At 39.5% G+C, this 25,259-nt stretch overlaps 1 protein-coding gene across 10 annotated transcripts in view; it reads left to right on the plus strand.

The window, feature by feature from the left end:
- SLC44A5 (solute carrier family 44 member 5) overlaps positions 1-25,259 on the plus strand; it is a 514,237-nt gene that overhangs the window by 83,670 nt on the left and 405,308 nt on the right. For 2 of the 10 annotated variants that reach the window (XR_008548013.2, XM_016920933.4), the window contains exon 1: positions 24,477-24,598. The exons of 6 other annotated variants lie outside the window; for them this stretch is intronic. Coding sequence is in view for 3 of the 4 variants with exons in the window: in XM_016920933.4 (XP_016776422.1) it covers positions 24,565-24,598 (34 nt within the window). In the remaining variant the exon portion in view is untranslated. Of the gene's footprint in view, positions 1-24,286; positions 24,599-25,259 lie in introns of those variants that run through there. 2 more of the 10 variants (XM_003308158.6, XM_009423589.5) reach the window with 2 other exon arrangements.

Here is a 25,259-nt window from a genome sequence, read left to right on the forward strand (position 1 = left end):
TGGAGCACTTCTGCCACCATGTGAAGAAACCAGGATGAAAGACCTCATAGAGAGAGACCCAGCTGGCTTAGCTGGTCCAACCATCCAAGCTGAGACTGTAGACATGTAAGAGAAGTTGTATGATATCATCCAGCCCCAGCTGAATACAGGGATGACTACAAACACATGAGTTAGGCTTGGCAAGATCAGCAGAAGAAACTCAACAAAAATTTGGCGAAACTGTTGCTGTTTCAAGGCACTGTGTTTTGGGGTGGTTTGCCACACAGTAACAAATAACTTACATATCTTTATTTTCTAAGGAAAGTAAAAGGCCTTTTCCCCCTTTCAGTACAACGACCTAAAAATAACTGACCAAAGCAATTATAGATCATAAGACAAACAACATGAAGTTTCTTTCAATGGTTGGAAAAGTTAACAAATCAAGCAGATGTTACAAGGGCAATTCCTCAACCCCAAGGCTGAGGCCAGCCAAATCTGACTACCCCCTTATCTCATCATCTGGTTAAGAGATATCAGGAGATATCAGAATTTCTATGACAGTCAGACAAACAACTAAACAAAGATAAAGGGCCAAGCAGATTCCCAGTTACCTGTAACTTGTCAGAGACCATAGAAAACAATTTCCCAACATTAATTCAACTGCAACTGTGAACAAAAACACACATGGCTAAGAGCCAGGTTTAGCATGTAAGAGCCCATGAGTTTGATCCCTGTATAATGGCATGCACTGGGGAAGTGAGCAAAGGCAAGACAGAACACGGTGGGTCTGGATGAAAAACTTTCTTAGGCTGCATGCTTCTAAGGGCTCAGAGGCTTATCGGAATAACAGTCAAAGAATAATTTAGAGGTATTTAGTTTGGCTAGAAACTGAGCTGAGTTAACTTAGATTTGAGAGAGGTAGTATTTTCCCTGTATCAAGCATAGGTTGATTATCATGGAACAAAAGTAAAGAAGGCTTTATTAAAACAAGAACTATAGACTGGTAGAACAATAATTTTGTTTTGTTTTGTTTTAAATTGACAGATAAAATTACATGTGTTTATCACGGTATGATGTTTTGATGTATACATACATTGTGGATTCACCTAATCTAGCTGATTAATGTATGCATTACCTCACATAGTTATCATTTTGTGGTGAGAACACTTAACATCCACTATCTTAGCATTTTTCAAGAATACAGTATATTGTTATTAACTATAACCATGTTGTATGATAGATCTCTTGAAGTTATTCCTCTCATCTAACTGAAATTGCATATCCTTTGACCAACATCTTTCCAACTCTCTTCCCCCCATCCACCTCAGCCCGTGGAAATCACTCATCTACTCTCCAGTTATATGAATCAACTTGTTTAGATTCCACATACGTGTGAGATTATGTGATAATTGTGCTCCTGTGCCTGGCTTATTTCACTTAACACAATGTCCTCCAGGTTCATTCATATTGTTGCAATTGGCAGAAGATATCTGCAGTCTGATGTTTATTGCAGCACTATTCACAACAGCCAAGATATTGGAATGAATCTAAGTGTCGAAAATGAATGAATGGATAAAGAAAATGTGGTAAATATACACAGTGGAAAGCTATGTATAGTCATAAAAATAATGAATTTTGTTTTTTGTCCATGGGCAAGTTGATTGGCTGAAAACTACAAAGAAAGAAGGACCGTTTTCCTTGGAGCAGGCTGACAAGATTTATCAGAGAAAGCAAATTTAATTATTAATGGGTTGCTTGAGAAACTTTATGATTTCAGCTGTGGAGTATATTCAACTGCTGTCTCTGTGTAACACAGCCTGGGCTCTTTCGTTGGCTTTCCTACCTTAGTTAAACCTAGACTGCACCACTTTCCTCACTATAAATCCTCATGGGACAGTGTTGAACTTTTCCTGATTCCTTGCAGGTTTTATTTCATTTTGTTTTGATATTAAGATCCTACAACTTTAATACATATTAACAACTGTGTTTGTTATTATAAGAATAAATACATTTCAGGTTATAAAATAGCTATTAAAACTAGATTCTACTTACTATGTTAAATCATACAAATGCTTCTATGTTTCACTTGTGTGATTTTGGAGCAGTGATGGCCATCAGAGTCACTATACTTGAAACATGAAACTTGCTTTAATCGTACTATTAGCTTCTAATATTATAATAAGACAATAAATTATGTCATTTTATTTAAGTCTTTTTATTTTGTATCATATTTACTGCATAGAGATGTCATGAGGATTAAAAGAGTTAATACAACAATTGCCATGTAAATGTTAGCTATTATTACAAAATTATAATAAATATTTTAAGAAGGAAGGTCAAGAGAATATACAATAATTTGGCAAAACTATGTCAACTGCATAGGCGGATTTATATCAGTGAGGTACTAGGTAATAGAGGGAAAGAAATTCACTATACTGTTGAATTAAAATTTCAAGCACTATTTTAATATCTTTTTGGAAGAGGCTAATTTAAGGGGATCTCATGGCTAGTCCTTTTAAAGGCATGTCTGTGTATAGTGTGTATTCCATTGTTTCAATTCTTATAAATTTTCCTAATAAAATATTTTTTAATTTGTCTTCTCCACTCCCCCAGTTTGATCCGGAATTGATAAACTTTAAATACAATGAAGATATGTTTATCAGAAAAATATTTTACTCTGCTTAATTTCTTAATGTAATAAAATATATATCACCAAAAATATTGTCATTTTAAACATTTTTCAGTTGCAATTCAGTGTCATTAACTAAATTCACAGTGTTGTACAACCATACCATTATTTCCAAAAACTCTTCATCACCCAGACAGAAACTCTGTACCCATTAAACAATAACTCTCCATTCCTCACTTCCACCAGCCCCTGGTAACCTCTACACTACTTCTTCTCCCTACGACTTTGACTATTCTAGATACTTAATGTAAGTGCAATTTTTGTCCTTTTGGGTCTGGCTTATTTCACTTAGTGTAATGTTTTTGAGGTTCATCAATGTTGTGGCATGTATCAGAATCATTTCTTTTTATGGCTGAATTATATCCCATAGCATGTATAGACCACATTTTGTTTATCCACTCATACATTGATGGATGCTTGGGTTATTTCCACCTTTTGGCTACTGTGAATAATGCTGCAATGAACATTTTTGTGCAAGTATTGGTGTGAGTTTTTGTTTTTAATTATTTTGAATATATACTGAGGAATGGAGTTGCTGGCTCCTATGAACTGTTTCAGTTTCTAAATCTAAATTAGTTAAAATTATGTTAAATTAAAAATTCAGTCCCTTAGTTATGCTAGCCATATTTCGAGAACTCTTTAGTCACATACAGCTAATGATTACCATATTGGTCAGTGCAGGTCTGGATTAATAATTTGATGAATATCTTTATAATAAATCTACTAATTGTGCCCATTTTCTCTACTGCTCAAATAAGCCTTGTTCTTCCTGCTTCTGTGCTTTGGTTTACCTTTCCTGAGGTCATACTTCTTTTTGCCTGGGATATTTACCTATTCTCTATTTTCTTTTATAGAAATGTTATCTGTTTCAGAAAGTATTCTTTATTACTGCAGCTCACACTGATCATTCCTACTCATAAACTGTCAAAGCATTTGTTAACTTTATTATTTCCATGACATTTACTTGCATTATACTGTAGTTATTTATTTCTTTGTTTCTTATCTGGATTAAAATTCCTTATTGGCAAAGCTAATAATAAAAACAAGAACTACATCAGCAAAACAAAACTAGTCATTTATTAAATGATTGCATTTCCTCAGGCACAGTGTTGTTTTATACACTCCATTTCATTTACTTCTTAAAACAGAAAGGAAGTAGTATTATCTGAATTCTAAATCAGGATTTGGAGTTTACAGGCTAAGTATCATGTTTAAATCCCTATATCTAGCAAATGGTAGAGTCAGAATTCAAACTCAGGTATGTCAGATGCTCTTACAAGTCTGCTTATACTTTATAAATATTACTTTGGGAAATCTTTATAAATAATATTATCTAACATTTACTTATTGTTTACTCTGTGCCAGATCTTATTGTAAGTGCTTTTCTTGTATATAATAACTTAATTCTTGTAACAGTCTTAGGAAGTGTGAGCTGTAATCACCATCATTTTATATATATGATAACAGTTCAGAAAAGTTAAGTTTCACAAGCCAGACACAAAAAGCCTAACATCGCATGTTCTCACTCATACGTGGAAGCTAAAAAACGTGTACACATGGATGTAGAGAGTGAAATGATAGGCAAAGGAGACTCCGAGGGGTGAATGGGTGGGTGTGACAGGGGTGCATGATGAGGAATTACTTAATGGGTAAAATGTATCTTATTCAGGTGATGGATACCCTAAAGCCTTGACATTACAATTACACAATCTATGAATGTAACAAATTTGCACTTGTACCCCATAAATTTAAACAAGTTAAAAATAAATACATAAATAATGCTTCCCCAGAGTTAAGTTTCATACCTATTAAATGGCAGAGTCAAGATTTGGACTGAGTGTAACTCAGAGCTTGCATTTTTTTTATTATTATTATAATTTAAGTTTTAGGGTACATGTGCACATTGTGCAGGTTAGTTACATATGTATACATGTGCCATGCTGGTGTGCTGCACCCATTAACTCGTCATTTAGCATTAGGTATATCTCCTAATGCTATCCCTCCTCCCTCCCCCCACCCCACAACAGTCCCCAGAGTGTGATGTTCCCCTTCCTGTGTCCATGTGTTCTCATTGTTCAATTCCCACCTATGAGTGAGAACATGCGGTGTTTGGTTTTTTGTCCTTGCAATAGTTTACTGAGAATGATTTCCAATTTCATCCATATCCCTAGAAAGGACATGAACTCATCATTTTTTATGGCTGCATAGTATTCCATGGTGTACATGTGCCACATTTTCTTAATCCAGTCTATCATTGTTGGACATTTGGGTTGATTTCAAGTCTTTGCTATTGTGAATAGTGCCACAATAAACATACGTGTGCATGTGTCTTTATAGCAGCATGATTTATAGTCCTTTGGGTATATACCCAGTAATGGGATGGCTGGGTCAAATGGTATTTCTAGTTCTAGATCCCTGAGGAATCGCCACACTGACTTCCACAAGGGTTGAACTAGTTTACAGTCCCACCAACAGTGTAAAAGTGTTCCTATTTCTCCACATCCTCTCCAGCACCTGTTGTTTCCTGACTTTTTAATGATTGCCATTGTAACTGGTGTGAGATGGTATCTCATTGTGGTTTTGATTTGCATTTCTCTGATGGCCAGTGATGGTAAGCATTTTTTCATGTGTTTTTTGGCTGCGTAAATGTCTTCTTTTGAGAAGTGTCTGTTCATATCCTTTGCCCACTTTTTGATGGGGTTGTTTGTTTTTTTATTGTAAATTTGTTGAGTTCATTGTAGATTCTGGATATTAGCTCTTTGTCAGATGAGTAGGTTGCAAAAATTTTCTCCCACTTTGTAGGTTGCCTGTTCACTCTGATGGTAGTTTCTTTTGCTGTGCAGAAGCTGTTTAATTAGATCCCATTTGTCAATTTTGGCTTTTGTTGCCATTGCTTTTGGTGTTTTAGACATGAAGTCCTTGCCCATGCCTATGTCCTGAATGGTAATGCCTAGGTTTTCTTCTAGGGTTTTTATGGTTTTAGGTCTAACATTTAAGTCTTTAATCCATCTTGAATTAATTTTTGTATAAGGTGTAAGGAAGGGATCCAGTTTCAGCTTTCTACATCTGGCTAGCCAGTTTTCCCAGCACCATTTATTAAATAGGGAATCCTTTCCCCATTGCTTGTTTTTATCAAGTTTGTCAAAAATCAGATAGTTGTAGATATGCAGCATTATTTCTGAGGGCTCTGTTCTGTTCCATTGATCTATATCTCTGTTTTGGTACCAGTACCATGCTGTTTTGGTTACTGTAGCCTTGTAGTATAGTTTGAAGTCAGGTAGCGTGATGCCTCCAGCTTAATAGCTTACCAACCAAAAAGAGTCCAGGACCAGTTGGATTCACAGCCGAATTCTACCAGAGGTACAAGGAGGAACTGGTACCATTCCTTCTGAAACTATTCCAATCAATAGAAAAAGAGGGAATTCTCCCTAACTCATTTTATGATGCCGGCATCATCCTGATACCAAAGCTGGGCAGAGACACTACCAAAAAAAGAGAATTTTAGACCAATATCCTTGATGAACATTGATGCAAAAATCCTCAATAAAATACTGGCAAACCGAATCCAGCAGCACATCAAAAAGCTTATCCACCATGATCAAGTGGGCTTCATCCCTGGGATGCAAGGCTGGTTCAATATACGCAAATCAATAAATGTAATCCAGCATATAAACAAAACCAACAACAAAAACCACATGATTATCTCAATAGATGCAGAAAAGGCCTTTGACAAAATTCAACAACGCTTCATGCTAAAATCTCTCAATAAATTAGGTATTGATGGGACATATCTCAAAATAATAAGAGCTATCTATGACAAACCCACAGCCAGTATCATACTGAATGGGCAAAAACTGGAAGCATTCCCTTTGAAAACTGGCACAAGACAGGGATGCCCTCTCTCACCACTCCTATTCAACATAGTGTTGGAAGTTCTGGCCAGGGCAATTAGGCAGGAGAAGGAAATAAAGTGTATTCAGTTAGGAAAAGAGGAAGTCAAATTGTCCCTGTTTGCAGATGACATGATTGTATATCTAGAAAACCCCATTGTCTCAGCCCAAAATCTCCTTAAGCTGATAGGCAACTTCAGCAAAGTCTCAGGATACAAAATCAGTGTACAAAAATCACAAGCATTCTTATACACCAATAACAGACATACAGAGAGCCAAATCATGAGTGAACTCCCATTCACAATTGCTTCAAAGAGAATAAAATAACTAGGAATCCACTTTACAAGGGACGTGAATGACCTCTTCAAGGAGAACTACAAACCACTGCTCAATGAAATAAAAGAGGATACAAAGAAATGGAAGAACATTCCATGCTCATGGGTAGGAAGAATCAATATCATGAAAATGGCCATACTGCCCAAGGTAATTTATAGATGCAATGCCATCCCCATCAAGCTACCAATGACTTTCTTCACAGAATTGGAAAAAACTACTTTAAAGTTCATATGGAACCAAAAAAGAGCCAGCATCGCCAAGTCAATCCTAAGCCAAAAGAACAAAGAGCTTGCATTTTAAGTAATCATATTATTTATAAACTTTATTCAACAAACATTTGTTGAGTAATTACTATGTCCCAGACACCATGCTGAATACTAGGGATATAAAGATGAATAGACCAGAGTGTGTGTATAGCTTTTCCAGTTTAGCCTACTAAAATGAACAAACAAGAAATATTTGTCATTGGTATAAAAGTTATTAATCACGACTACTACCAGCACCACCAAATAATAATGAGGGCTTGCTGTTTTCGGGAACTGTTTTAAATGTTTTGCAGACACTAATTAATTTAGCCTCACAGCAACTTTTAGAGATCACCATTATTATTGTTGTTTTTATTTTTTAGATTAGAAACTGATCAGCAGAGATGTTAGGTAACTTGTCTGAGCCAGAAGCAGAAGGACTAACTTATGAACATAAGCAATTTGGCTCTAGAACTCAAGTGCTCAAATATTCCCTGTGGGTAATAGAGTCTTAGTTTTTCTGGAGCGTGAACAAGTGCCATTATATAGAACACATTTAAACCTGACTCTTGAAAAACAATTTCAGGAGCATGGAGAAAACAGGAATGATAGTCATTCTGCAATGAGATTTTAAAAGGCGCAGTTTCTATAATGGTCAGCAGAGGGTGAAGGGAGGCAGCATTTGTAAGATGCCACTTCATTACAATGGAGTAAACTGTGTGGAACTGCTCATCTCTAAAGTCCTCTCTTGCTCTAACATTTCAGGATGATCCTTATTTGAATTATTTTTAGTTCAGTGTTACACAACACAAGCAAAAAAAAGAAGTAGCTCCTTCTGAAATACATATAGCTGAGATGATTTTTTATCTGAGTTAGCACAGCATTTTTTTCAATATTTATTGAATATTTTATGAGAATGTCTCTAAAGAAGTAAGTATAAGATGATCCGTAAAGAGCTCAAGTCTGTACTGAAGAGGCAAGGTAAAGAAAAATTTACATGATGACATAAGCATCATATGAACAAAGTTTCAGAGTTCAGAGACACGGAGAAAATAATGGGGCTGAAATAGAAGGGAATTCTTCATGGAAAAGGTAGCCTTATCCAGGACTGAAGGGTGGGTAATATGTGCACAGGAAGGGAAAAGTTGGCTTCTCCTTAAAATTAAATTTCGCAAGTGCTTATGATTTGTCGTCAGTGAGTCCAGGCACTGCAGAGAAAATAAGGATGAGTGATACTGTCCAGGCAGGGTGGCTCATCCATGTAATCCAGCACTTTGGGAGGCCAAGGTGGGCAGATTGTTTGAGCTCAGGAGCTTGAGGCCAGCCTGGGCAACATGGTAAAAACTTATCTCTACAAAAAATACAAAAATTGGCTGGGCGCAGTGGCTCATGTCTGTAATCCCAGTGCTTTGGGGGGCCGAGGCAGGTGGATCACCTGAGGTCAGGAGTTCAAGACCAGCCTGGCCAAGATGGTGAAATGCCGTCTCTACTAAAAATACAAAAATTAGCTGGGTGCAGTGGAGTGGGCCTGTAATCCCAGCTACTCGGGAGGCTGAGGCAGGAGAATTGGGAGGCAGAGGTTACAGTGAGCTGAGATTGTGCCATTGCACTCCAGCCTGGGTGACAGAGCAAAACTCTGTCTCAAAAAAAAAAAAAAAAAAAAATTAGCCAGGTGTGGTGGTGCATGCCTATAGTCCCAGCTACTTGGGAGACAGAAGTGAGAGGATAGCTTGAGCCCAGGAGGTGGAGGTTGCAGTGAGATGAGATTAGGCTGCTGCACTCCAGTCTAAGTGACAGAGCGAGACCCCGTCTCAAAAAAAAAAGAGTGATATTATCTCTGTCTTAAGGAAGTCACAGATACCCTAGCAGTAATAATACAAGAAAGGATATGGTAGACAACAAGATGCACTGTTGGAAAAGTTAACAACAAAACAATATGTTTCCCATTCTAAAGAGAGGAACCAGACCATTCATGTTGAACTTTCAAAGTTCAAGGTTCTAAACTAGTTCTGCCAGCTGCAGTGATTCACTCCTCTCTAGTCTACATAAGAAGTTGAGGTTGAAGAGAAAGAGATTTATTTGGTGAGAAATTGACAGTGTTTTACATTTCACCCACCTTAAGTACCAGCCTCTGATGGAGAAGAGGATGTATTTTTTGATGGTACAAATCCCCTAAATAGACACTGCAGAGCATGCTCGGAGAAGTGGAAATTGCCTCAGTGCTGGCACAGCAAGAATTTCAGACCCTGAAGAATATGGCTCCCTGGATAGGCGACTTAATGCCTTCTGTTGGTGTTCTAAGTTGTTTCTGAGTATTGACATAGTTGGGGACCTGAAAGACAGTGAGTCCATGTCTTTCTCTGACCTGGAAAATTGGGCGGTTGCCAATTCCTCTGAACCTCAGGTGAGCTTCTGTGAAATACACTTAAAGCATGGGGAGTTGCATCCACTGATCTCTTCTTATTTTATTTTTATCAATGACGGTTTATTTACTCTTTGGGAGTAAACAGGTAAAAACAACCTTCTGTAGAAGCCAAGTTGTCTTTTCACCTGTCCTTGAATTTGGACCAGTCAGATAGCCCAGTAATAGTAATAATAATAATAATAATAGTGAAAAAAGGCAGAATGTGGTAGATGCACAATCCTCTCTCCTCAGGTTAAGGAGAGGCTTTTCTAGAGGACCACTTGGAAAGCTTTTGCATGTCTCCAGGAACTTGAGCATCTTACCAGTGAATATTCTAAAGCTGAGATGCTGTGGCTGGAACTGCCCAGTCTGGCGGCTGAACACGCAGGTGGCTGCTTTGTGACTGGGCTGTACTTCCTCATGTGGCAGGCTAATGGTGAATGTTTCTGAGACTTGATAAGGACCCTATGGAAATGATTGTAACCAAGAGTACTTGCCTGAAGGACAGGAACTGAGGGGTGGACCCCAGAAATCCAGCAGGCAGACAGAAAAGAGGCAGACAAGCCAATTGCCTGGGATTGATGAGAAACCCACAAAGGCACCCTACAGAGTCAGCTATTGTATTTCTGGCACCCAGAGGGCCCTGCAGGTAGATTACAACTGTAGCCATCACAAAAGCTGTGCTGCATTTTCCCAACTGTTACCCTCCTACCCACAGATATCAGAAACAATGACTAGCAAATTGGGGGGATGGAGCTAGAAAAAGAAAAGCTAATTTTACCTCCTACTTACATAGGCTGGGGATAGAAGAAATTTAAATTTGAGTTTTGAGTTTGAAATTATATTCAATGGAGATGTATCTTGTGCTTTCTAACTTGCTTTTAATGGTGTTGTGTGGTTCTCAGTTGGTTTTCTCAGCTTTGCATTCTTCCCTTTCATCTTCAATACTGTTTTACACCTTATTTCTTTAAAAATTGATTTTATGTTCTCATTAACTTTTATATCATGAAGCACTGGCTGGAAATTATTTCTTTGTGAAGTTCTGCTTACTTCCAGCATGGTTTTTCATCTGTATTTGTATCCTTCTTTCTCATGTGTATTTATTTTTGCTGATAACGTGTTTGCAAAGTTATTGTGTCCCTTCTTTTTATCTTTTAAAATACAGCAGTTTTGTTTAGGCCTTCTCTTCGCTGTGCTATAGTGTGAGTGAATTCCACTTGCTTTTCTATTACCTTAGATTCAAGGAGGAAGAAAGAGCTCAACTGTGGCTGTGTACGGTTGGAGGAGGATCCACACTCTATTCTCTTCTGGAATTTTAGTAAATGTTTTCTGTGCTAAAATCTTAATCTATTGGAGTTTATATTCATTACACTGAGAAGTATTCTTGGGCTTTGGATTATTTCTTCTAATCAACATGGAGCCCAGATTCTTTGTTTGCTTTAAAGAAAGTAATCTGGAATTTGGTTTTGTTCGTTGAGTTCTCTATTTCAATGTCATTAGCTTGTTTTATGTTTCCCTTTCCATATTTGCCCATTTCTCCCCAGTAGCAATTTCTCTTCCTCCCAAGCTCCTCTCTCTTATCTTCTGGGAAAAAAATAAACAACATAGGAAGTACATGGAGGTTACTTCCCTTCAGGCACTACACATGCTTCTTCTCCACTTTCCCTCCCTTAGAGACTCTTGTCCTAATTATTTTCTATTTTTTTCTTCCTTTCTGCTATATCACTATTTATTGTTGGAGATAATTAACTATGGGTGTTTATGATTGTTCTGCCATCCTCTCCTTTTTCACCCAGCTGGAAGATGCCAAAAGGGAGATTTCCAATAGTTCCCTTTTCTGGTAGAACATGCAACTAGTTGAGATGGGACTTTTCCCCTCTTGCAAAATTCTTTGTCTCCTCTAAGGGTTACTCATATTTCATCTAAAGCTACCTTTACCATGTTATAGTGTAGGAGTAGGTGGTTATACTTTTCAGAGTTTTGTTTGCTCGCCTTCCCTACAAAGTGCTTGTTTGGAGGACGACATTAAGAGGTTTGCCATACTGTTCTAAGCTTTATTCTGTAAATTCTTGAAAACTTCTTTGTGTCTTTCTTTGATGGCTACAATTTTTTGAATGTTATGACATGAACCTTTCTCTTGTTTGAATGCTATTTACTTTTTTTGCTGCTTTAGTTTTTCCCATTTGCTATTCATATAATTAAGTTATGTGGGAAGGATATTTTTAAATATTTGGCTGAAATCCAATATCGAAACGTTAAACTCTCTTATTGCCATTTGTCAGTTGTAGAAATTAAAGGTCATAATGTTTAAGTGATTTGCTTGAAACACAGCTTATGGAAGAAAGAGGCAAGGTAGAGGCATGATTTGAATCTAGACCTGTCTTTTATCCTGTAATCAATATTCTATTCTGTAATCAATGAAAAGTAGACAGGATTTTTAAATAGGTGACTGATGAAATGAAACATTCATTTTAGGTTTGGGAACTAGCATGTGGTCTGATACAGATATGTGAAATCAATTTGCAGAGAGGGAACTATGAAAGCAGTGAAACAAATTTGGAAGGTTTTATAAAATCATATATAAAGCAATGAGAACCTGAGGCAGAGGGAAACTTCTTTCATATCCTAAAGTTTTGAATTTGGTAATTAGAATCTTTTTCTGCATAGGTTTCTAGGGTGCCATCACTCTGCCTATCACCTACTCAAACTTGTAAGAATTTTGTAAAATTAGGAAGCTGTGGGTTAGAAGGCAAGGCACAGACTAGCTTCTAGTCATTTCTTTCACCACGTACTAGCTGTAAGACCTATGTTAAATCATTTCAACTTGCTGGGCCTCAGTTTCCTTAGGTTTAAACTGAGAAAACTGAATTAGATGGACTATAAATTCTCTTTCAACTCATACTAGATGCTCAAGAAAAGCTGAATGAATGAATCAATGAATAATATTCCAAAGAATAAAGGAAGAGTTTCCTTTCCTGTGCAAATGGGAAAACTTAGAATCTGTCAAATGAAGAAAAAAAAGAGATTTGGGTTATTAACAGCTCTTCAATTAAAAAGTATTTATTAAATATCTATTATATACAAATTTCCCTTCTTTAATTTTTATTTTTAATAGAGATGTGGTCTTGCTCTGTTGGTCAGGCTGGAGTGGGTGGCGTGATCATAATTCACTCTAGCTTCGTACTCCTGGTTTCAAGCAATCCTCCTGCCACAGCCTTCTAAGTAGCTGGGACTACAGGTGTGTGCCACCATGCCTAGATATTTAAAAAAATTTTTTTTTGTACAGACAAGGTCTCGCTATGTTGCCTAGGCTAGGTCTTGAACTCCTGGCCTCAAATGATCCTCCCACCTTGGCCTCCTAAAGTGCTGGAATTACAGGTGTGAGCCACCACTCTTAGTCCCTTTCTTCGTTGTAACTTGACATTCAGGGGCTCCCTAATCTGATCCCAAAATACTATTGCAACCCTATCCCCTACTGCTCTTGTTAAGGATTACTTACCACTGAACTAGGAACTAAGTTCCTATTATAATGACTAAGACAAAATCTCAACCCAAACAGACCTTCTAGTTTGATACAGAGACAGACATCCACACAGATAATCAAGATATAATGTAAATGAAATAAATCTTAATGATAAAGGTATAACCAACATGTTACGGTAATACACAAAGGGAACCATTACTTCTCAGAAAATGAGTACCATTTATGACTCAAGGGATGACTAGGACTTTAAAAGATGGAGATGGGAAGTGAAAAAACAATGTGATTGAAAGCAAACCCATATGAACATATGTGGCATATTTAAGGAATTATAAAGAATCCAGTGTGCCTAGAACATAGAATGTTGAGGGCAGAGAGTAGAAGAGAGGAGGCTGGGAAGGTGAACTGATGCCAGGTAGTAGAGAACTTTACATGACATAGGAAGCTCATGCTGTTCTATAAAAGCTTTAAGAACAGAAACATAATATGCTTTGCTCAGAGTAATGTGAAGATAACCAAGGCATCAATGTGAAGATGGATTAGAGAGGTGAAAGAATGGAGTCAGGGAGATCAATTAAGTTTCAAGGAGAAGAAATTAAAAGAATTAAAGTTAAATGTGGCGTTGCTAGAACAGAGAGAAGGGACTGAGCTAATGAAAAATAAGCCCAGGGAAGCAATAAAGATTTGGCTAGAAAAGGCAGGCTGAGAGGATGTACATGGAAAAGCAAGCAAATAGAATTCATCAAAAATTATATATTTGGCTTATTTTCTTGCAGCCCTCTGTGTGCACGGCTTGAGTATAGAGAACAACGGGAAGAGCAACACAAGAGTAGGCTGGAAAGAGTCATGAATCAGATCATTCCTGTGTAGGCATCTTGAGTGTTTGAACTGTTTTTCTATGAGCAATGGAACACCATTGCAGGTATATTAGCAGGAGAGAGAGAGATGGTCAGCCTCCTCCCTTCCTCACATCTTTGTTAATTCTGGCTGGATTCCATAACACACTACTTCTTGTTTCTTATGAATCTCTTAAACTCTGTGCCCTGTTCTCCTTCTCTCAAATCCTTGTTACAAAACACACATCTAGATGAATCTGATCACTGACCTTCTCTGGTCCTTTACATTGATGGAGCAAAATAAAATGATTTCAGGCTTGATTCTACTCTAAATAAATCCATTGCCTTTAACAGCATCTTGACCCTAATAGTGACTAAGATTCTTTCAATGTTTTCTTAATTATTCCTTTCCCCTGTTCTCCACAGTAGGCATCTAAAATCATTTCTGGTTTTCTCAGATGTTCTTCCCCACAACCTACTTCCTCAAACTCAGCAGATAACTATATGCCCTACTTCAAAGAGAAACTAGAAGCGCACAGAAACTTTCTTAACTTCTTGCCACCATATCTACAAACTGCACCCAGACCCACCTGGTGCACCAGTTAGGAAAGTGACTGCAAATATCAGTAAACACAACAGCAATTTAAACTACAGAAGCTTATGGTTTCTTACATTGGAAGGCTGGAGTCAGAAACTACAGGGGTATGGTGAAGATTTAGGATGGTAACTGGGGGACTAGAGTACCAGAAATAAATAGACAGGAGTACCAGAAAATAAATAAATAAGAGACGCAGCATCACTGATAGTCCAGCTTCACTGGCCCAAATAGGGGCTCCAAAATTGCTGATCCTATTATTTTTTATTATGGGAGTTGTCAAAAGTCACAAAGTGTATCATTTGACAAGTTGCAACCAGAATTCAGATTTTCCGATTCAATATGCTTTGGTAACCCTAGTGAAGATAGTATTTTTGGCCTGCAAAACCAATGAATATTTAATTCCTAATAAACCCTTTGCCCTGTGGCTAATTACACCTTGAATTAGTGGCATTTGTTACTTCTGGAAAGGCATAATCCACCTAGAGAAAAGGGATCTTTCTTCAGTTTTTGAATTGCAAGGCCAATTTTCTTGAGCCCTTTGTGAGACAATTGTCATGAAATCCAGGATTTTTGAAAGGAGGAAATAGTTTCTGGTTTCTAAGTTCCAAAAGTAGCCCTTTATAAACCAAAAGGAAAATTTAGCTCTTTGGAAATAGAATATTACAACAAGTCATAATGTAGAAGGCATGGAGGAGATGATACAAGGGAAGTCCCACCATATGAAAAGTAGAAAGTCCTAGGGGAGGAGTTAAGGGGTGTGTGTGGGAGACAAGTAAGTGAGAGATGATGCAGTGCCCTTTGCTCACAGTGCAACTCAGTGGGTTCATAGTTTTTGCGGGAACTTTGGAACATCAGTAGCTGAGAGGTTGGAAGTCTCTGAGAGAAGCCCTGTGTCAATGTGAGGTGACCACAGCAGAATAAAAATGGTGGCCGAACAGTGACTGGTACACGTTATGGAAGAGATCTAGGGTTCCTTAGTGACCCTGAGGAGATATAAAGGGTAATTTAGAAATAAGCATTCATATACTTGCCATAAGTCACAGCAGAGCTGGTTTCAGTAGAGGTCTGTGTTCAAAGGAACATCATAGTGATGGCTGTGAGTGGGCAACTCAAAATTGAGGTTCAGAGAGAAGATATTGCTAAGTCTCAGAGGACCCGCAGCATCAGTGATCATCCTCTTCTAGTGGAAGAAGTTTAGCTCTCATTTTCAAGGTCCAGATTCTCAACTGGAGCCAGAAGGACTCAGTGGTTGTTTCAGAGGACTTTGGCAAAAGCAGTGCTCCTTTTCATTCTCCAGATTTCCTCTTCTCTAATGGCCTACTGACCTCCCCTAGAGAGATATCTTTGGGAGAGAAGAGGGTACAGAAGAAAGATTGGAGAAGAGACCCTCTAGTGTAAACTCCATTTGTAATAAAGCCTTAGCACTCTGAAAAAAAAAATTAATGACTAACATAAGAGGTAATATTTTGAGACCATATGCATATCATGTTCCCAACAACCTTTTATCCAATGATTTTGGCATCCGTTGATTTCATAGTTATTACATCGGGCATTGCAAAATGATGACTTTGTAATTCTATCATTTCTTCTACATTTATTAGCTCATATTCTTCTAAAAATAGTTAATATTTAGTTAATATTTTCTCTTTTGACTATCACTATGGACTTATACATTTTATTTTATTCAATGTATTAGAATACATTATCATAGTTAATCTTTTTGGGGCACAGCTCTTCATATGTTTGATCAGTAGACAACCACTTCAAGCTGGCTCCTTTGTCCTTTTAACATGATCTAATTAGTCTGAGTTCTTTTGTGTTTTCTGACACATCAATATGTTCCAGGTTTACCTGGTACTTTCCCTGCTGCAGACCTGGAGTCATTTTTCCAAGGATCCCTGTTTCTTTTAGTGAATGATCATATTTAGAAACCAAGATGTGGGTGTCTTCTGTGCTCATGGCTATGGAGTACATTGCTTGTAGGTCCTTGAATTACTTTTAAATGGAAAGTTTCAGTATCAATCCCCAACTCAATGAGGGGCTCCAGAGCACAACTGAGGTGTGGTGAGCAAATTTAACTCTCAACCAGTTCTGTAGCTATATCATTAGTTTATAGGGCTTATTCCAATTACCTATACAAGAACCAGGCTGGTACTTTTAAGTGTAAATTATATTATACCATTTCTCTGCTTAATATTATCATGTCCTAAGCTTCAGCCACATTGGTCCTTCAGTTCATCTCATTCAGGAGGTTCTGAAGTTGAAAGTGTCCAAGATGGTCCATTTTAAAAAAAAACCTTATCCTTTGAGACTTTCAAATTTTTGTGTATGTTTTATAATATATAATATATCAGTACAATAGTATACACAATATAAAAGTAACCAGATAAATGTAGTTGAAGAAGTGTGAGAAATTTTTAAAAAATTGGTGGGATGCTTGGTCAGTTTGGAATTTAGAAATTACTGCTCTGATCTTGAATTTCCTACCTGGGCCTTTCAGCATGCTGTTTTCCCTGCCTGGAGCAGTCTTTTCCCTACTTTTTGTCTAGTTCATTTCTGTCATTCATTTCTCTTTTTAAACATCACATTCTTAGAGGAATCTTCCTTGACACTCTCAATCTAAATTATGCTATATGTTGCCCTCTCCTATAGCACTATGTTTTTTGTTTTTCTTCTCATAGAACTTGTAACAATTTGTAATTATCTATTTATTTGGTTAATTCTATCTCCCTTGTAAAACTGTAAATACTATGAATGTATGAACTATGCTGTTTTATTTCTCCATTATATAACCAATCACTTAAAAGAATGACTAGCATATAGTTTTACTCAATGCGTATTTGTTGAATAAATGTTGGATGGTTACTGCATAAAGAGAAGTAGAAAAGAGAAGGCAAGGAAAAATACAATTTGGTTCATTGTCAAAAATATCTCAGAAGCATTTAGTTAATTGGTATGCCATTCGTTTTTTATGCAAATGATTCACTCAAATATGAGGGAATGAGTTGGTAAACTGAGCCAAGGACCAAAGTTATAAACAAATTATAATGGGACAACTTAAGAACACTTTGGAGGTAAATTGATTAATTGGAAGCTGGCAGGAGTAATATAGAAAATTCTGTCCTAGAGCAGGCCAACTGGAGTATTAAAGAAACCAATTCTAGTTGTTTATGTATTTTTCAGAAAACCTTGAGAGTTTAACGGTGGATTATACACAACTATCTCTATGTAATGTCTGACAGTGTCCTTCCATTCATACTCTGTCTCACTCAAGCCAAGTCTGTGCCATTTCTCTCGGTGAAATTTCTGGGTTATATGATTAGATAACTAGCTTTAAGATTTCTTGGCCATCCCAAATGCTTTCTTTTTTTCTTTATTTTTTTGGGGGGGTTTCTGTGGAGTTGAACTGCAATAAGCAGACACTTCACTGTGAGTACAAAAAAGTGCCCTATTAATTAACTCCTTCTAGAGGAATGCAATTCTAGAGGTTCGATGACAGTTGGCAAATTGAACTTGGCAAAATTAAACAAAATTTTCCTCTGCACAGATTGAGCACAATATTTTTAATTGCTAGTAGTAATAGTAGTGTTATGGTTACTTTGAAAGCAGTAAAGTGTTGGGGGTGGGGCGAGGAGGACTCTCTTTGTGAAGGTTTTATCTAAGAAACCCAGAATTTGCATTTAAGCCCTTCAATGATGTTTCTGAATTTCATATCTTTCTGCCCAATTCAAACACACATAAATGAAATTGCATGTTTTCTGAGTTAAGGATCATCAATGTGATAATCAGAATGGAGTAAAGAGATTAAAAATTCTACAGGGTCTCACCCTAAGACCTTCTGTTTAATTCAGGTGAAATTTTATTATAGTAAGTATCTGTGTCAGTCACAAGAAAGGGAAGAAGTGTTATTTAAGTCTCATGTGTACATAATGGTGTGTGGCATGGGGTAGGAAGCCAACCTCAGTTTCTCCGCCCCTTCATATGTTAATTGAGTCTGTAAGTGCCAGAAACAAATTTTTTAAAAAATGGACTAGCTGGCTGATCTCATTCTCTTTCAACTATTATTTCTATTTTAACCTTTCTAGTCACAGAATTGTACAGTCCCTAAAAGCCTCAGCTGAGGTGAATATTATGATTTTTTTGTGTGTAAAAATTTAAAATACAATGTGGTTTTTCAACAGTGGGGCAAGTTTGGATCATTTGACATCCTTCGATGTTACAGTATTATTAAAATCGGTGGGACATTTGTTATTTCTTTTTATTTTTCTCTAAACTACAGTAGTTAATTTATGCACAGGTATTCAATGTAAAATATTTCAGTCAAAAATACTCTTCTGTGGGTCATATTTTTCAACCTTTTCACTGCAGTTTCACTAACATACATTCATGGCAATCATGCTTTGTGTACTATGAATTATATTTTCATTTTTGTCTTTAGTATAATTTGTATAAGTTCATTATTCCTATTGAGCTTACTTAATACTTCCATGTAGGAACATGTATTCCTTTCCTCATTTTGACTATTTCTTACTTTATGTGTAGTCTTGGCAAGGCTAGAAAAATCTAAGAATAATGATTATACTACATGTAACTAATGTTACCATTTCAGTTCTGTGTCTATTTTTCAAAAGGGTTCATTCAGAACTATCCTTTAAGGGAAATAGAGATGAGGCCAGTTTTGTCCTTGTCATCATCCTCATTGTCAGAACCTTGTCATCACTATCAGGAAAAATGTGTGTCTCTCTGCCCAGAAGAACCACATGTGACTTAAAAATTATTTCATTTACTGTGATCATTCTCATTGATGGCTTCAAGAATAGCCAGAAATTCTATCCATATACAGAAAACTGAAACTGGACCCCTTCCTTATACCTTATACAAAAATTAACTCAAGATGGATTAAAGACTTAAATTAAGACCTAAAACCATGAAAACCCTAGAAGAAAATGTAGGCAGTACCATTCAGGACATAGGCATGGGCAAAGATTTTATGACTAAAACATCAAAAACAATGGTGGCAACAAAAGCCAAAATTGACAAATGGGATCTAAGTAAACTAAAGGGCTTCTGCACAGCAAAAGAAACTATCATCAGAGTGCAAAGGCAACCTACAGAATGGGAGAAAATTTTTGCTATCTATCTGTCTGACAAAGGGCTAATATCCAGAATCTACAAAGAATTTAAATAAATCTACAAGAAAAAAACAAACAACCCTATCAAAAAGTGGGCAAAGGATATGAACAGACACTTCTTGAAAGAAGACATTTGTGTGGCCAGGAAACATATGAAAAAATGCTCATCATCACTGGTTATTAGACAAATGCAAATCAAAACCACAATGAGATACCAGCTCATGCCAGTTAGAATGGTGATCATTAAAAAGGAAATAACAGATGCTGGAGAGGATGCGGAGAAATAGGAACACTTTTACACTGTTGGTGGGAGTGTAAATTAGTTCAACCATTGTGGAAGACAGTGTGGTGATTCCTCAAGGATCTAGAATCAGAAATACCAATTTGACCCAGCAATCCTATTACTGGGTATATATCCAAAGGATTACAAATCATTCTACTATAAAGACACATGCACATGTATGTTTATTGCAGCACTGTTCACGATAGCAAAGACTTGGAACCAACCCAAAGGCCCAACAATGATAGACTGGATAAAGAAAATGTGGCACATATACACCATGGAATACTGTGCAGCCATAAAAAAGGGTGAGTTCAGGTCCTTTGAAGGGACATGGATGAAGCTGGAAACCATCATTCTCAGCAAACTAACACAGGAACAGAAAACCAAACACCACATGTTGTCAATCATAAGTGGGAGTTGAACAATAAGAACACATGGACACAGGGAGAGGAACATCACACAATGGGGCCTGTCAGTGGGTGGGGGACTAGGGGAGGGATAGGATTACGATAAATACCTAATGTAGATGATGGGTTGATGGATGCAGCAAACCACCATGGCACGTGAATACCTATGTAACAAACCTGCACATTCTGCACATGTATCCCAGAACTTAAAGTATAATAATAAGAATAGCCAGAAATTTAGAAACACCTATCACACAAATCATTTTTATAAATCATAATTAATTGCACCCAAGGCCTTGGTCATCTCTAATTCTAGGGACATTAGATGCCATCAGAATTAGAACCATACTCAAGGATTTGATTCAGCCCTTGCTGTTTGGGGGTTAAAAGCAATTGATGAAATTTAAAAACAGACACATGGACACATAGCTCATAGTCTACATATTATTGGCAGTTGTGTTCTGTTAGGCCTACCCTTTTTTGTGTTTGTGTGTTTTTTTTAATGTATTAATCAACATCAAAAAGAATATTTCACCAGAAAATTTGGATTTCTGACTCCTGAAAAATCAGAATTCTTACAGCCCCGAGGTTTTCATTCCCACAAGGCATCCTGCAGCTGACTAGTGGTACACGCCCTCTCAGTTCTCTACAGTCCCCTTCCCTTGGTCAAGTACATCTATACAGCAACACACTGCATAATGACATTTCAGTCAATGATGGACTGAATGTATGACCGTGGTCCCATAAATTCATAATACTGCATTTTTACAGCACCTTTTCTTTCTTCCTTCCTTCGTTCCTTCCTCCCTGCCTCCCTCCCTCCCTCCTGCTCTCCCTCCCTTCCTTCCTTCCTTCCATCCTCCCTGTCTCACTCCCTGCCTCCCTCCCACTCTCCCTTCCTCCCTCCCCTTCTTCCTTCCTTCTTTCCTTCCTTCCTTCCTCCCTCCCTCCCACTCTCCCTCCCCCCTCCTTCTTTGCTTCCCTTCCTTCCCTTCTCTCCCTTCCTCCCTCCCTCCCTCCCTCCCTCCCTTCCTTCCTTCCTTCCTTCCTTCCTTCCTTCCTTCTTTCCTTCCCACTTTTTTTTTTTGAGACAGAGTTTCGCTCTTGTTGCCCAGACTGGAGTGCAATGGTGCAGTCTCAGCTCACTGCAACCTCCATATCCCAGGTTCAAGCGATTCTCCTGTCTCAGCCTCCCAAGTAACTGGGATTACAGGTACCTGCCACCACACCCAGCTAATTTTTGTATTTTTTGTGGAGATGGGGTTTCACCATGTTGGCCAGGCTGGTCGTGAACTCCTGACTACAGGTGATCCACCCATCTCAGCCTCCCAAAGTGCTAGGATTACAGGCTGAGCCACCATGCCCAGCCTTTTATGGCACCTTTTCTATGTTTGGATATGTTTGGATACACAAATACTTAGCATTGTTTTACAATTGCCTATAATATTCAGTATAGTAACATCTTCTACAGGTTTGTAGCTGAGGAGCAATGGATTATACCACATAGCCTAAGTGTATAGTAGGCTATACCATGTATGTTTGTTTAAGTATACTTTATGGTGTTTGCATAAGGATGAAATCACCTAAAGACACATTTCTCAGAATGTATTTCCATTGTTAAGCAATGCATGAGTGTATATTTATACTGATGGTGTCATGTATTCTGTCTTACTGTTCCCTGCAGTCATTCTAATTGCAACCCTTGAACAAAAACACACAGTGTGGGCTATAGGGGAAACACTTGGCCTGGAAATCCAGGGCCTGGGTAGTTGTGGCCTTAATGTCTTTTGGTCTCAGTTTCCTCATCTGTTCAGCAGGGCTGAATAAACCTCTTTTGATGATCTTATATGATTGTCGTGACCTTAATTGAGATAATGCATGTAAGGACACTTTGAAGTGCTAACAGTGTAAAAGCATATTAATCACATCCGTGTACCAAAAATAGTCCTAACTAGTCAACTAAATTTGAGTCTCCTCTGTTGAGAATAGTACTGACATTGTGGAAGGAATAAATTAGAAAAAGGAAACCATTCCTGGTCTGAAGCAGAAATATTCTATTTCAATAGGCAGCTAGTGTCGTGGAGAGAGCTGGGTATTGAGTTAAAAGAGTTACACCGAAGCTGTATGCAAGTTATCATACCTCCACGAATCCCATTTCACCGTCTGTAAAACCTAGAAGACAGGACCTGCTTTTCAACTCATGGGTGCGGTCATGATTAAATGAAATAAAGTATGTGAAAGTAATGAATAAACAGAAAAACATTATTCTAATATAGGCAATAATTAGTAGTTGGTGATAAAATATGAGCACATAAAATGGACTGAAATATTTACAAAGTCTAATATTTATACACAGTAAACATTTGAAGACCTAGAAGAGTAGTTTTTAATTAAATAAGAGGCAGCTGTTTGGAAGAGGAAAACTTTGAGTCAGTCTTATTTCTGATCATAAGTCTGAGAATGGGTCTATTTTGCTTATTAAAATAAACATGTTCTTTGTTTTTTATTTCTGATGCACATCTTCATTGTGAGAGGAATTGGTCATTTCACATGTTTCTAGATTATTTACTTCAATATATTACATTATATGAAGCTATATTTAGAAGGGCTGAAAAAATAACTTGTGATGATTTTGTCACTAATATCTCAGGAGCTGGAAGAAATTTTTGAGATGATATCGCACGTATCAGAAAACAGAAGAGCAGAGAGATTGAGTGACTTGTCCAAATTCTCAGAGCTACGAAGTTACAGGGCCAGAATTCACAATTGGGGTTTTTGACTTCACTGTTCTTTTTGCCGCACCACACTAGTACTGGGGCAACTTCTGGGTGGAGATATTGAATTAACTCACTGAATGTTTAGACAATCAGATTGGGCTGGGAACTGTACTAACCTAGGAGGAGGAAAGGAGAAGTATTAAGAAGGTCACTGCGAATTAGGAAGTGCGTTTTGGTGGCAATCTCAGCTGCAGCATATAAAAAAAATTCGATATTGTAGCCTCTTCCCACAGTGGCACACCCTGGTAACCTCTCCCTACCCTACCCTTTAAGCGTTTCTTTTTAAGGTCCGCTACTCCTTTATATTCTTAAACTTTCGCCTGCCCTTGCAGTTCTGGGACGCCGGCAGAACTTCTTTTCATCCCTTATCAGCACGCGAGGGGAGGACAGCTCCTCCAGGAAAATGAGAACTTTCCAAAGCAAACCCCCAATCAGAGCGAGAAAGAACGTGGCCACTGTAACCAGGTTTCTGCTGGAGGCCAAGAAATCACACCTCCGGCTTCCAATTCCTCCAACACCTGAGAGCGTGAACTTTCTTCCCTCTTTTCCCACAGCCCCAAGGGAACTATCCTGGGCCCTCACTATTAAGAACTTCAGGGCCAGAACAAAGCCATTCTTGCAGGTGTCTGCCCGTGGGCTGCCTCTGGAATTCCATTTCTCTCCCCTCCATCAGACTCCTGTTTCCCTCTCCCCTCTTTCCTTCTCGGTTCGGGAGGGGCAGAGGCAACCGCGCGCTTCTGGGCTCATCGCCCGCGTGGAATTCGGGCTCGCTATCCTCGAGGAGGCTGTGGAGGAGGACGGCTCCGGGGCCGGGTCGCAAGGGACAGTGCCGTCCTCCCGCAGGTGGCCAGAGTTCTGGTTGGCCTGTGAAGACCGGTGTCTTTCGTGGGCCCAGCGCGTCCTGGCCTTTTAAGAGGGGGCTTCGAAGGCCCCGAGGAAGGCAGGCCGGACGCAGACTCCATCAGACTCTGCCTGGCTTTCTCCTTCCCGGCCCCAGATGGCCGCGGTCTCTCCGCGCCCCCCAGCAGCTCCCCGCCGCCGCCACCGTTGTCTTTCCAGTAGAGGCTGCTGGATGACGGCGCGGTAGCCGGTTGGATGGGGGCTGGCGGCTCAGACGGGACACCGGGGGTGGGGGCGTGGGGGCGTGGGGGAGGGAGGGTGTGGAGAAGGGGGAGGTCAGCGCTGGGCGGGCGCTCAGGGGACCCAGCGCTGCCCCCTCCAGCAGCAGGAGCAGCACAGCAGCCGCCGCCGCCGCAGCAGCCACCGCGTCCACAGCAGCGCAAGAGGGGGGCCAGCGGCGCGGCCGAGAGCAGAGGGGCGGCGGCGCCCGCCCCAGCCGAGCCGAGCCGAGCTGAGCGCGCAGCCCGGCCGCTGCTGCTGCCTCGCAGATGCCATCACAGCAACAAAGAGCTCGCTGAGCTGCGAGCCGCGGCGAGGGCTCGCCTGGGAGCTGCGCGGCAGCCGGAGGAAGCGCGTGGGGGGTCCGGGGGAGGGAAGGGGACAGAAGATGGCCAAGAAGAGAAAGCCCCCCAGCATCAAGGGTGAGTCCCGCTCCCTCCTCCCCTCGCCGCCTCCCCTCTCTCACCCGCCCTCTGCCCCTCGGGCCGGCCTGTTTACATCCAGGCGCGGCCAAGTGGAAGGCTCCTGCCGGGGAAGAGTTTGCCGTGTCCGGGGAGGAGGTGGGGGGAACCGCGGCGCCGCTGCACCTCCCCTGGCCTCCGGGGACACTCTGACAGGAGTTTGTGCCCCTTTTGCAACCTGGGGAAACCTGGAGACTCCTCTCACCCCACCCCTTTGCTACTCAGCGAGCTTGGGTATCTATCTGTTGCACCTCCTCGCCTCTGGGCAGTGGGGAGAGAAGCGACTGGGCCCTAGCATCTTGTCTTTTCAGGAATCTCTCTCTCTCCCCCTCTCCTCTGTGTGTGTGTGTGTGTGTGTGTATGTGTGTGTGTGTGTGTAAGAGAGAGAGAGAGTTTTTCATGGTCTCTTCTATTCTTTTCTTCCAATCCCCCCTCCCTCCGCCCCTTCGTCCCTAGGGTGACAAGTTCTGCATCCATTTCCCCAACCTCCATCCTCAGGAGGAGATTGGAGCTGGCTGCCTCTCCTTTTCCCTGCGGTCAAGGGGACTTGCTACCGGCCGAGTCCCTGCAGGCTACTTCCTGCTCCCCAACCTGTCGAGACGGGCAGTGGCTCCGGCTAAGC

Source organism: Pan troglodytes, chromosome 1 (assembly GCF_028858775.2).
Source record: "Pan troglodytes isolate AG18354 chromosome 1, NHGRI_mPanTro3-v2.0_pri, whole genome shotgun sequence".
NCBI lineage: Eukaryota > Metazoa > Chordata > Mammalia > Primates > Hominidae > Pan > Pan troglodytes.